The 13,676-nt window shown below is 45.6% G+C and overlaps 1 protein-coding gene across 1 annotated transcript in view; it reads left to right on the forward strand.

The window, feature by feature from the left end:
* Positions 1 to 12,974, forward strand: part of TAOK1 (TAO kinase 1) — a 61,936-nt gene extending 48,962 nt beyond the window's left edge. The window contains exons 16-20 of the mRNA XM_036395341.2: positions 318 to 521; positions 1,013 to 1,252; positions 4,968 to 5,180; positions 6,251 to 6,433; positions 9,924 to 12,974. Coding sequence (XP_036251234.1) covers positions 318 to 521; positions 1,013 to 1,252; positions 4,968 to 5,180; positions 6,251 to 6,433; positions 9,924 to 10,385 — 1,302 coding nt within the window. The 3' untranslated portion in view covers positions 10,386 to 12,974. The remainder of the gene's footprint in view (positions 1 to 317; positions 522 to 1,012; positions 1,253 to 4,967; positions 5,181 to 6,250; positions 6,434 to 9,923) is intronic.
* Positions 12,975 to 13,676: the final 702 nt, after the last annotated feature.

Below are 13,676 nucleotides of genomic sequence, written 5' to 3' on the forward strand. Positions count from 1 at the left end.
TCCAAGGGTTTTCAGTAGCAACCCCTCATTTTGACATGATACATAGGTCTGGAAACTGTGGACATACATAAACCAGTATTTTGGCCAGTGCAAAAAAAAAAAAAGCTGTAGTTGAATCTGTTCCATTGTGATTTGTCTCTTGGTATTTCCTTAGTGTTCCTTACATGATGTGATGCATTTTAAAGAGGCTGAGATGGCACCAACCTTGAGAAGAGAGAGTAGGACATAGTTCAGTAGTTTATTAGTCAGGTCTGTCCAGTTTGTGGCCAAAGATCTTAATGTAACTATTCCACAATTAATCACCTTTTGATTATCAGGAGCTGAATGAAAACCAGAGCACTCCAAAGAAGGAGAAGCAGGAGTGGCTCTCTAAGCAGAAGGAGAACATCCAGCATTTCCAGGCAGAAGAAGAGGCCAACTTACTGAGGCGTCAGAGGCAGTACTTGGAGCTGGAGTGTCGCCGCTTCAAGAGACGGATGCTCCTGGGCCGCCATAACCTGGAGCAGGACCTGGTTCGGGAGGTAAGGGGACAGGGAACAGGCAGAGATGAGACCTGGATGCACCTGTGGGACGTGCATCTCACAGGAGCACCTGAATTCCAGCTCAAATCACACAGAAGTGTTTGTTACCACATCCAAAGTGTTTTGGTAGAACGGTGGTTGGATGCTTTGCAGTACCATCTGGTCATCCCTGTGGCATCCAATGTACAGGTTAATGCCCTATTGCAGGAGAACTGTTAGGTCTAAAAAGTCATCAGACACAACAGTTAACAGAAAATGCTTACTGTGAATCCTGTTGAGCATCTAGAACAGGAAGAAGAAAAGTGAAATGAGGAAGGAAAAATTACCGGTGGCGTTGCTGTCTGCTGCTGATAAGACCAAGAAACTCTGTGGTCTGTCCTCAGATGCCTTGGAATGAGAAATGCCCTTGTGAACAAAGTGAAATGTCGCTTTGTCAACGGAAATCCAAGTAAGTACAAAGAACCTAATAATTCCCTCTGTCCTCCTGCTAGGAGCTAAACAAAAGGCAGACACAGAAGGACCTGGAGCACGCCATGCTGCTGCGTCAGCACGAGTCCATGCAGGAGCTGGAGTTCCGCCATCTCAGCACCATCCAGAAGATGCGCTGCGAGCTGATCCGGCTGCAGCACCAGACCGAGCTCACCAACCAGCTGGAGTACAACAAGCGCCGCGAGCGGGAGCTGCGCCGCAAGCACGTCATGGAGGTCCGGCAGCAGCCCAAGAGCCTGAAGGTACTCAGGGGTGTGGGAGCTCTGAGGGTGCTAAGTGGTGTAGGAGCTCTGCAGGTGCTAAGTTGTGTAGAAACTCTAGGGGTACTCAGTGCTGTAGGAGCTCTGAAGGTGCTAAGGGACATAGGAGCTCTACAGGTGCTAAGTGGTGTAGGAGCTCTAGAGGTACTAAGTGGTGTAGGTACTCTGAAGGTACTCAGAAGGTACTAAGGATGTAGGAACTCCCATTCAACCTGGTGGTAGTGGAAAAGTGGTCCATGGAAGAGTGGTCCATTACAGCCGTTTTACTAGTGCAGGCAGGGCCAAGGGGATTAATTTGAAGCTGGTTAACTTGAAGAGCACCTAGTGGTGATCAGTGTTACAGGGTATTGCAGGCAGGCCACAGCAGCACTAGTCCCTCCTTTTCTTTGAAAAGCTCTTCTCAGGAATGCCTGTTCCTTTCTGGGGTAGTTTTAAATGCATTTAATGTTCACAGTATGCTTTTTTTTCCCCCTCCTACACCATTTTCTGATCCTTCTCTCCCCCATATACAAAAATAAAATCCGTGTTTCTGTAATGAAGCAGTGTCATTTAAAAACAAAACCCAAAAGCTTTGTGTTGCTGTGTGCATCAAAATGAACTTCACTCTCAGTCTTGGCTAATTCACCTGGTTAGTGTTTTTATATTAAAGCTGGCATGGTGGCAAGTGGGGAGGGGGAAGAGAGAGACACCAGCCAAGTGCAGTGTCCTCAGGAAGCTCCTGGCACTGACCTTTGCTGTTTGTCTCCTCTGGGTTTCTCATGCTGCCCTTGTAGCTCTGGTGGCTGACCAGAATTATGGGGCCTCTGTGATTGAGGCTTTTAGTGTTTTTTGTTTAAGCCTTCACTTCATCCGAAGAAGTCCAGTGGTTTATTTTGAAGTGTCTGAGAAGGGTGTATAAGGCCTTTCACCAAGCTGCCTGGTACATTTCCTTTGAGGAGGCAGACTTCTTCTCTCCACCCAGTGTTCAGCTGTGCCAGTAACAAAACGAGTGTATGGCATACTGAGCATGGGGTTTCTTTGTTGTTCTACATCTTTCCTCTTCATGATATTTTCCATCTGACTTAGTTTTCACCACCTGCAAGTTATCTTCTTACAGAGAAAATAACCAACTTGAAAACACAACTTCAGAAAAGAAAAAATTGTACCTGATTTGTCAATATTAGAATAATATTAAATAGTGAAAACCTGGCTTGTGTGAGAACAAGGGACCATCTGATCACTGTTGAGAATCTCCAAGGATATAGTGTATAAATAGCAGATGACTTCACAGGGAAGCTGTGCTGCACTCTGAGCTGAATAAAACTGAAGCAGCTGTATTAGGTTGATCCTTCTGAGATTAGCATGAATGAGTTCTGCCTCCCCAAGGTGATGTGGTGCAAACACGAGTGGGCAGCATGTCCATTCTCCTTCCCTGGCAGCAGGACCTGTGGTACTTCTGTGCTGCAGGGGCTTGGCTGCCCTCACACCTTTGCAGACTCTGCAATCCTTCCCTTTTGCAGGGAGGACAGGGCTGGAGCATTTTGCAGGGAGCATGGAAAGCTTGCACTTTGCTTTGCATGGCTGTTCTGTGATTAGTGAAGGATTTCAGGCTTGAGCTGTCAATCCTGCACCTTTGCAAACAGGCAGTGCTAACAGCAGAGCCCTGGACAACCGTTGGGTTTGTAGCACAATCCCCTCTTTATCGAGGCTGTTCTCTAGCATTAACTCCTTCTCCTGCCTCTGACTAATGCAGGCAAGTATTCTTAATTGAATAGATAATTTGACCATTTGTTCAGTTTCTCTCCCCAGCAACGTTTTTCCTCAAGGGCACATTTCAGGCTTTCCCTTTGTTATTTAGTGAGGCCCTTTGTCCTGGAAGCAGGTTTTTAACGGTCAGTGTCTGTTCTATGACAGCACCAGAAGGACCCATAACTAGAATTCACCCTTCAGTGAAAACGGCTGTTATTATTTCAAGTGTGTTAATTGTGATGCAAATACCCTCTTGCTGGTATTTCACAATACTAGGTCAAAATGATCTTGTCAGAAGTCTGACTGGAAATCTTACCCCTCCCTTCTGTTTCCTGTTGTTAAAGCCTTTGGATTGGGAGCCTGTAAACAGTCTGGTGTCCAGCAAGACTTCACAAAAAATGAGGACAAAATAGGTTGATAGTGTTTTGCTGTGACCAGGTCCCAGATGGGAATGTGTAACCTGCTGACACTTCCCTTAAGGGCAGTGAGACACAACCTTAAAGGTTTCCTGGAAGGAAATAACTTTCTGTGAAATTTAAAAAGGTTAAAAGTGATGCATTCCTCTTCATGATACATGTTTTGATTTGAATGAAACCCATCTTTGTCCTGTTCTCTGCATTAGGTTAGGAAAGTGTTATTGTCTTGTGCAGCAAAGTGTACTTGAGCTGGGGGTGTTGTTCGATCCCACTGCACCTTTGGAGGTGGCTGCAAGTGCTGTGCTTATCACCTGCCCTGCTGAGCCCTGAGCTGGTGCCAGGAGCAGGCAGTGGAAGGGCTGATTTGGCCATGCACAGAGATCTGATCTGCCTCACTGGTTCAGATCCCAGAGCTCTTCCAACTTACTCCAACAGGAGTCTGGTCCTGTGCTTTGTTTGTGCCTCTAGTGCTTCAGTATTTGGCATGGTGCCTAACAATGGGAAGGCCCTCATGTCTGATTTTAGTGATTTGTGTTTATTTATTTATTTGTTTATTCTTACCATGGTGAACTTGACCATCAATTAACCATCATCACTCATCACTTCTGGGTTTTGCTTTGTTAGTAGTATCCCTGCCAGCCATCCCATAGAAAGATACAGAGAACTCCAGAGCACCCTCCTTTTCAGGATCTTGAAACACTTAGTACATGTTAAACATCACAGGCTGCTCTGAAGGCAGGTAAAAGAAAAAAAAAATAATTTCTTCAAGGTCATACAGCAAAGCTGGATCCTGATACCTTTTCCAGGATTGGTGTTCCCCAACCCTATGTTCAATCACAGCTATGTCTCTAAACAGTACAGAGATATTAGCAAGTGCAAAGGGAGGAAAACTCCATTTCCAGTAAGTCTCCACTGGGACTGGGGAATTGTTTTGTTTGCTAGACCAACACAATACTACTGTTTTGTGGTGTACATTTTAAAGCATCTAGTCTTTTTTGGGTTTCTTTATGAAAACCAGGCTCATAATATCAAGGGTTAGAATACATCTTATATTCATCAAACTCTCAATGGAAAAAGCATTGCTCTTTTTTCCTGTGCTTTCCCATGCACCAGATCTGCTTCTTTTCATAACATTAAGTGCTGTTCATATATATGTGCCATACAAGCACAGTCGTGTAAGTATGGCTTTTGGTGCTAATAAATATTAGTCCTGTCCCTCAAGAACTTTTCTTGAAAAGCAGCACCCAAGACTGGATTCAGTCCAGTGACAAATGTGAGGCTCTTTGTGCAGAGACAGCTGTATTTAGGCTGGAGCTTTGTTATAAAAGTGTCTGTATTGTAATTGTTTTGCACAGTAGCAGTGTCAAAGCAGCTGCAGCAATAGTCATTGCCTCTTGTGTATTTTGCTTCCCTCCTTGCACTGTAGATGTTAATATACATTTGTGGATTCTTGAACTCATATCCTTAATGTAATCCTAAATATCCATTTGAATGGATATTTCGCTCATTTGAAACATGCTGGTTTTTTCTTTGTGTCCCCTCCATCTTTCCAGTCAAAAGAACTACAGATAAAGAAGCAGTTTCAGGATACATGCAAGATCCAAACCAGACAGTACAAAGCACTGAGAAACCATCTGCTGGAGACCACGCCAAAGAGTGAACATAAAGCTGTCCTCAAACGGCTCAAGGAGGAGCAGACCCGGAAGCTGGCTATCCTGGCTGAGCAGTATGATCACAGCATTAATGAAATGCTCTCTACACAAGCTGTGAGTCGCCTCTGAGGGACCCAGGGTTCCTCAGCCAAAGAGGGATGTTTGCATTTGAACCGCTCTGTATCCTGACAGCAGGCTCTCTGCTTCCTTGCTGCACACGCCATTCCCTGCACAGTCCTTCCTCTGTGTTCAGAAAGCAGAGTTCAAACCCAGAGGAAAGACCTACCACCCCCTCCAGGCAGGCTGAAGCTGAAGCTGCTGTTGTAGAGATGCAAAGTGATACATCTGTGTGACCAGTGAACTGCTTTTGCATGAAATGTGGCAACATAAACATCCCTGTTAGAGCATCATTACATAGTGTGCAACTGGCTGTCTTAACTCATTTAGATTTTGATTTGTTGATGATACCAACCCAAGCATGTGCCACCGGTGGAAGATGCTCATTGAGTCATGGAGGAGTCCACAGTTTTGACTGTAAATCTGAGGTCAAAGTGTTGTGAAAGTTCTGTGATTCCTTCTTTAAAGAATGACCACATGAGCAATGCTTCAAATCCTTGCTACAGCTTAATGTGCACTTTTCTTTGCAATTCTTGCATATTGCATCCTGCTCACATCACTTTGTACACAAATTTAACACTGTGAGGCAGGGTAGCTGGCTTCTTTTATGATGGGAAGGTTAAAAGTTCAGTATCACGTTGCTTTTAGGTTTATTTCATTATATCCTTGTGCCCAAAGTCCTGCATTTGCAAGGCTCTGGACTTAAGTCTCCTGGGTAGAGGTAATTGGTTAATCCAGTTGAATAGAGCAAGAGAGCTTCTCTGTGCCTCTAGCAAAAGGAGAGCTGAGGATGTTTGCACCTCCAGCAGTCTGGTCTCTGCAGTGTGGATCGTGGTTCCTGAGGCGCCACTGCTCATCAGCATCACTTGCATCAGTGCTGTGGGCTCACTGTCACCAGTCTTTGTCACTATAGGTCCTCTGTTCAGCCAAGCCAAGTACAATAGAGACCAATTGTATTGCTAAGAAAACAATGTCCCAGCCCATTCTCCCCCTCCCCGCGGTCCTCCCCTGGAGTGTCAGCAGTGGTTACCCCATGGTGAAATGTCTCTATTGTCTGTCTTTCCCAGCTGCGTTTGGATGAGGCACAGGAAGCAGAGTGCCAGGTTTTGAAGATGCAGCTGCAGCAAGAATTGGAGCTGCTGAACGCATATCAGAGTAAAATCAAGATGCAGGCAGAAGCCCAGCATGATCGGGAGCTGCGTGATCTTGAGCAGAGGGTGTCCCTCCGCCGGGCCCTCCTGGAGCAGAAGGTAAAGTGGGCATGTGAGCATCCTAAGCACACTCCATATTTCAGATCTTAAATTCCACTTATCAGTGAAAGATAAACTGCTCTTTCTTTGCTGTATATAGTAACACAGATCATTTGGGTGTTTGTCTCCCTGGGGTTGAAAGCTCAGTGACACATAGACTAAACTTTCTGCCAGCTCAGGCCTCCTGTGTGAGCAGCTTCTGGCTGGGATAGAACTGCCTGAAGTGTGCCAGAGGGGGATGTGCCTCTCTGGGCAGAAGGGAGAGAGAACTGTACTCTCTGTCTCTGAGCTGGAGATTGGCTTCCCTGGCCTCTCAGAGAGCAGACAGTAACAACCAAGGCTGGGGGCTGCAGTGTCCCTATGAAATTATGTGTCTTATGAGCAAACTCAAGTAGCCAGAGCCACAGGTGTGGTGCATCTTCTGCTCCTCAGGTCTCAGCTTGTAGTTGGCTACAGGTATTTCTTGTTAAAGTGTATTCAGGTGTATTCAGGTGCTTCTTGGTAAAGTTTGCTGCAGGTGCAGTGCTAGATATGTATGTAGAATTGTGAGTGGCCTACCCAGACCAAGGGAAGGGAAATGCACCAAAAACTGGTGAGAGGAAATAAACTGTCAGCCTTTCTCCTGGAGTTGTCTTCCCTTTGGACTTGCCCTATAAGTGTCAGCCATTGCCATTCACACATTTCCCAATTTTATTCATCAGTGTGTAATAAATTAGGGCGATTACTCTGTGGCCTCGAGGTTTTTTACACTGACATTCTTCTAGGGGCTAATGGATGGATGGGGATGTTCCTCAGAGCACTGCTCCACCTCACGGCCAGCGGAGGGAGCACCCCCAGGGAGGCAGCACAGTCCTGCCGGGCTTTGGTCTCTGCAAGGAGGCAATTGCTCTCAGAAAATAGATGAATCTGAAAGCAGAGTTCCTGTGTGTCATTCGTGTGCAATAGCTGTCTTTAGACACCACTGCTGGTTATTTTGGTCCCAGCTCCCGTCACAGCCTGGCACGGGTATGGATTTATCTGGAGGTGCATTGCCCTCTGGTGGCATGAGCAGCTCGGGGAGGAAGTGCCACAGTGAGCCAGTGCTCCCTGCTCTGTGGGAGCAGCATATATTGCAGATTGTGTTAGAAGCTGCAGTGAGGCCAGCAACTCAAAGAAACCCACATCAACCAGTAATGTTGTAGAAGTCTTCCATTGTGTACCAGGATTGAAGTCTCTGTGCATGGAAAACCCCTGTGGAGGATTTGGCATCAGTAATGGGGATAGGAAGCTTAACAATACTATTTCACAGAGAGAAAAAAAGCAGATAAAAATATCACCTAGTGTAGTTTTTCATTTTGTGTCCCTATATTGCCTTAGAATAGCAAAAAAATTGATGGTGCTTCAGCTTTCATAGGTTTTTGTAGCAATATGTGCAGTCTTGGCACATGCAAATCACAGGTCATGCACCAGCAGTGAGACCTTGGTGGAGTTCCAGTCACTTGGCAGTGCCTCAAGGGCAAACATGTGGGTCCAGAGGCAGACACATCATTCTTTTGCAGGGGTATTTTTTGGGAGGAGAGGTGATGTTCTGCTTTTGTAAGAACTAAGAGCTGTGAGTTTTCTGGTGTGGGTCCCTCAGTGATGTCACCTGGTGTTTGCTGGCATGTGCTAACTGAAGCTGGCAGCCAGAGAAAGGGCAGGTATGTGCACAAGATGAATGTCTGCATTTATATGCACAAATAAATGTGTAGCCTGTGGCAAAGTTAGTCCCTGGTGTTCAATAATAAACCAGATTCCAGGAGTTAGTGCATGCATAGAAATCTGCTTCCTTTTCAGCAGGCTGCCTTTACTTTTGGTGGTACCCATCACCATAACTCACCAGAGCATGTGTGTCATGCCCGACCCTGGAGTAAGGAGGGAGTAGCCAAGCCCCATTGATGTGAAATGTTGTTTGTATTGCACCAGCAATGAGCATGTCCCAAGAGTGTGTTTAAAAGAGTTCAGATTTAGTCATTTCCTTCCCACATGCCTCAGACACTTCATTTTCAGAGTGGTTTGAGTGATGTCACTTTAACAAAGTGTCAGGCCTTTCAGCGAAGTTCAGTTGCACCAAGTCCTGTGTGTTACACTGTCACTGAGACTGAAAATGGTGACATGCTGAAGACATTGAGAAAGGAGGATTCTACTTAGATAGCAGGACAGGAAAAAAACAAGCAGAGCATTTTAAAGAGCTAATGTTAGAGAAGGCACCTTCTTCCTCCACTGCCTTTGTGGCTTTCAGCAAGAATAGTGAGCAGGGCTGCTCAGTGCACAGTCTGTCACTCACCTAGAGTAACAGGCAAGTGGAAAAGGAGTTTCTGAAAGCCCCAAATGGCTCAGGAGATGACTCATGCTGGAGCAGATTTTCCTCAATTCCAGATGAAATTGCTTTGCATATTCCCTGACTCAGGCAAGAGAGTGCTTACAAGTACAAGGCTCTGCCTGGTGCCTTCAGCACAGACCCAGATAACACCTCTTGGCCATGTTGCTGCTGACAGCAGGGAGATGCCAGTGAGCTGTGCTGAAAGTCTTGGCTCCTGCTTTTCCCCCATTTGGTCTTTTTCACTGAGGCCAAAAGAAGCTTTTTCAGTGCTGGCAAGAAGATAATGGGTTTTGGTTCTCCACCTGACTGCAAAGATTTCAATAAGAAAGGCTTTCATCCCTGTCTGATGGGTGTCAGGAGGCCATAGTCCTGTGTTTTCAGTACTTACAGTGCTGATCCCAGTGCTCCTACCAAAGTAGTCTTGGAAACCAATTTGGAACAGTCTTATGGAGGAGAAATTGGAGTTGCCAGCTTGCATATCATCTAGCTAATAATCTGCCACACGACTCAAACAGCACTGCCTATGTCCTTCAGCCACACACCCTGGAAAAAGTATCAGGGCAGTGAAATATGAGAAAACCAAATTAGGGAAGGGGTAGATAGGAGGTGATAAATACATGAGCTAAGAAAATCTGGCCAGTGAACATTAGAGAGGAAGCTGAATGTGGGCTTGTGCATTGAATCCCAGAGAAAACAGCAGTCATCATCATAATCATCACTAGATTCAGCTACAAACAGTGAAGGTCACCATAAGCTGTGTTGGCAGGCTGTACCTGAAGGTGCTTTCCCAGTAGGCAGCTATGGAAGCTGTAGACTTTGCTATATCTCAGAAGATTAATCTATGTTAAGCTGTTGGTATCAGTGCAAACTTCAGATTCGCATCCCTCAAATTTCATGTATTCACCAGGGAACAGGGACCAACACCCTCCAGCTGGTGTTCACCATACTTTGGGCTATGTGGGTCTTTGAGACTTAACCCTTAAAAAATTCACCCTTTTGTATTCAAAACAGACTGCATGTCCACGGATATCTGATCTAGAGCCAGTTTCCTGCATAAATGCAGGAGAAAGTCCCTCAGTAGCTGTTACAGGTCCTCCAGAGGCTGTGCCAGTCCTGCTGCTACAGACTGTCTCTTTTTTTCCTTCCTAGATTGAGGAGGAGATGCTGGCGTTGCAGAACGAGCGCACCGAGCGGATACGAAGCCTGCTGGAGCGCCAAGCTCGCGAGATCGAAGCCTTTGACTCAGAAAGCATGAGGCTAGGTTTTAGTAATATGGTTCTTTCTAATCTCTCCCCCGAGGCGTTCAGCCACAGCTACCCGGGAGCTTCTGGCTGGTCCCACAATCCTACTGGGGGTGCAGGACCTCACTGGGGTCATCCCATGGGTGGCCCACCGCAAGCTTGGGGCCATCCAATGCAAGGTGGACCTCAGCCATGGGGTCACCCCTCGGGGCCCATGCAGGGGGTACCTCGAAGTAGTGCTATAGGGGTCCGCAACAGCCCCCAGGCTCTGAGGCGGACAGCTTCTGGGGGACGGACGGAGCAGGGCATGAGCAGGAGCACAAGTGTTACTTCACAAATATCCAATGGTTCACACATGTCTTATACATAACTTAAACAATAACTGAGGGTGGCAATTCCACTGGAGCTGTCTGCCAACAGAAACTGCCTACAGACACCAGCCCAGCAGCCTCCTCAGTGCGGTGCTGACGTGTGGAAGCTGGGTGCACATGGAATATTGTATTCATTTTGTAAAGCATTACGTTTTGTGTTTACTAACTGGGATGTCATAGTATTTGGCTGCAGGGTTTTGGGGGGGTGGTTTTTGGTTTTTTGTTTTGTTGTTGGTTTTTTTGTTGGTTTTTTTTGTTGGTTTTTTTTTTTTTACGTTTTGGAGGGGTCTTGGGAGGGCATCTGAGAAATATATGCAATTAGTCAGAAGAGTTGGCTGGTGGTCATCACACTGACAGGACAGAAGGGCCTCAGACTGCCCTCATCATGCCATCCATGTAGGAAGTCTGAGGGAGAATGGAGACCTCTTCCCATGTCCATGAATTCCGATCTGCCACCCTGCAAAAACCAGGCAAGCTGCCTTTAAACCAACATCCAGGGGAGGAACAGCTGGATCTTCTGTTCCATTTTTATTTGTCATTAAATTGGATAAATTTCTAGGGTATTGCCTCTGCCAAGAGGCATTTTCAAAGAGTTGTAGGTGAGGAAGAAGGTGAGAAGAGAGGCCAAGAGACACCAGGGCTCAACAGGGCCCTTCTACCCAAGTGCGCGCTCCGTGTCGTGTAAGAAGTGACGTTCTGTCAGAAGGCACTGGTCAGCTTCCCGAGAACTCTGTAGGTAAACCTGTCTGGGGGAACAGGCTAGGAATGTTTGAAATGGTCTATCTGCTTTGGCACTCCCTGACTGTGCTGCTGGTAGCTCAGATGAGGTTGGGCAGAGGAGCATAAGTAATGCACTTGTGCAGCTAATACTGTGACATCTCATTTTAGCTAAGCATCAGAATAATTCTTGGAGCCCCGCGTAGTCCTTTTTGCTCCGTTCAGAAATGTTTAGACTTTCAGCCAATCAGTCTCAAATGCCAGAGGTGTTTTGAAGGATGCCATAGTCACAAAATGCCATTGATCGGGTTTTTCATTATTACACTACATCCACCAATTTATTACCTTTTTGGCTTGTTGCAATTTCCTGTTTACATGTAGCGTGTAGCCAACTGTTGAAATGTTTAGTTGCCATGGTGTACCAGGAGGAGCTGAGCCAATGACTCTTTCCCAGCTGACTAACCCATATCACCACTGTAGATCTTGCTGCATGTGAGGCTCCTTTTTTATTATTTTCATTGCTGCGATACTTCACAACTTTTACAGTCCCTAGAGATGCTGTGATATTTCGGCAGCGTATCACACCATGTGAGAAGGCACTACTTCCAGAGGGCTCATTGGAGCTGCTGTACTACTGAAAGGAAACAAAGGAGGTTGTGAAATCCATACAGTGATAAAAGGTCAGGGAGTCTTATAACTGAATGACTTTGTTGGCATCGTGTCATCCCTTAGTGCTGGGAACCAGAGATGCCCCCACGCTCTCATGCCAGTGCCAGGACGGTCTCAGTCAGCCAGGACTGTGGGACGAGCAGGTAGATGAAGTTTGGTTTGAGGCAAAGGTTTCCGTCTTGGGGACTGACCAGCCAGGGTTCTTTGTAAATGTTTTTCCTTGCACACTAATCATCTTGAAGAAAACACTAGCTGCTAACTCTAGGATTTGCCTTTAATATGTTTATAGGGCTCAAAAGCGAGGTTTTCCGAATGTGTTTGTCCACGTGACATATTTATATAGTAAATAGTGTCTCGCTGCTGTTCAGTACTCAGCAGGGCAGCGTTCTTTCGTTAGCTAAATTAACATCCACTCCCAATCCTCAACTTTCTGCCAGTGTCTGGTGAATCCAGCTGGGATTTCTAGCATTGTGATGTAGCATATCACTCTAATTAAAGATGGAAACTCCACCAAAACATGTTTGAGCAGCCCCTCTGTAAGGAGTTTTGTTGTACTAACAGTTGACAGAAGCCTGGGAGGAGGTGTGAGTCCCATGGAGGTGCCTCTGGATGCTCCTGGGGGCAAGTGGTGACTGTGAATTGTCCTGTCCTTTCCTCTGCTATGTTTTTATGTGGAATTGGATGTTTTGGGGTCACTCTTTTGCATTGCAGTGTTGTTGAAATGAAGCGAAGCTCGTTTAGGAAAGGTACCTGTGTTTTCCTAGGTTTGGAAGGAGAGACAAAACCAAAATGAAAGGCCAAAACTGTATTGGGGTTCACCATGTGATTGTGGAGGGTGTGCCCAGAGCATGGTGCTAACACAGCGTTTTGAGTTCAGCTCCTCTATCCCAAACAGCAGCAGCTACAGTGGGGACAGGCTATACCTGCAAGTTCAGTGGGTTCATTCTTCTGCTTCTGTTATGGTTTGAATTTGGTCAAAGTCTCTGGCTTAAATTGAGCTACTTCAACAGAATTCTCTCAACACATCTATTTGTGTAATGTCAAGCATGACTGAATGCTGAATCCAAATGATGGCTATCCCATATTGGCTTTTTTGTATTCAAAAAGAATTGTGTAGTAACCATTTTTACATGTATATCATGTGCAGACCTGGACTATTCCAACAAGTTAATATTTTAATTAAAATAGTTTGCAAAAACTGATTCAGATCAACTGGTCTAAATGTGTGTGTCCCTGTGTGTACGTGGGGGAAGAAAAGCTGTCCCAAAACTGCCTGATCTCGAGAGGAAGCACCTCATTACACAGCTGTAGCCAGAGGAACTCAGGGTCAGGCTGTGCCTTGGAGGTATTTGAGGAGGCCCTTGGTGTTCAGAATTTTAATGTATCTCAGGTTTATTTCTGAGATACATGAACAACTGTGCACTAGAGAGATGCAAACACTCTCTGAATCAGTTTGCAAACTCTTATTTTTAAAAGTAAAGTGTTTTTAAAAGTAAGGCCAACTGTTTCATGTTGTACTCATTGCAGTCATGCCCTCAGTTTTAAAATTACTGTAATCTGTAAATTGTGGAAACTACTCCAGTACCTCAGCAAAGATGTTCTCTTGAATTTCTCAAGTTCATATTTAACACTGGGGAACTCTTCTGTGTGGACTACTTGCAAACTTTATTGCAGTATTTTTAAATCACCAGCTTGACCCCTGAAATCTCTTTTCTGTGGTTATTTTTCTCTCCCCTCTGCAAAGACCTGAAGTTCTGGTGTAGCTTAGCCCAGAGACAGAAAAAAAGACAGAATAGCCAGCATTTTTACCTCTTTCTGATTCAAATTTCCTTTGATTTTATTTAAAATCAGTGAAAGGGACCACATTTTCCTTCTTTTCCTTGGTCCCAGGGAGCCAGCAGCCA

Source organism: Molothrus ater, chromosome 21 (assembly GCF_012460135.2).
Source record: "Molothrus ater isolate BHLD 08-10-18 breed brown headed cowbird chromosome 21, BPBGC_Mater_1.1, whole genome shotgun sequence".
Lineage (NCBI taxonomy): Eukaryota > Metazoa > Chordata > Aves > Passeriformes > Icteridae > Molothrus > Molothrus ater.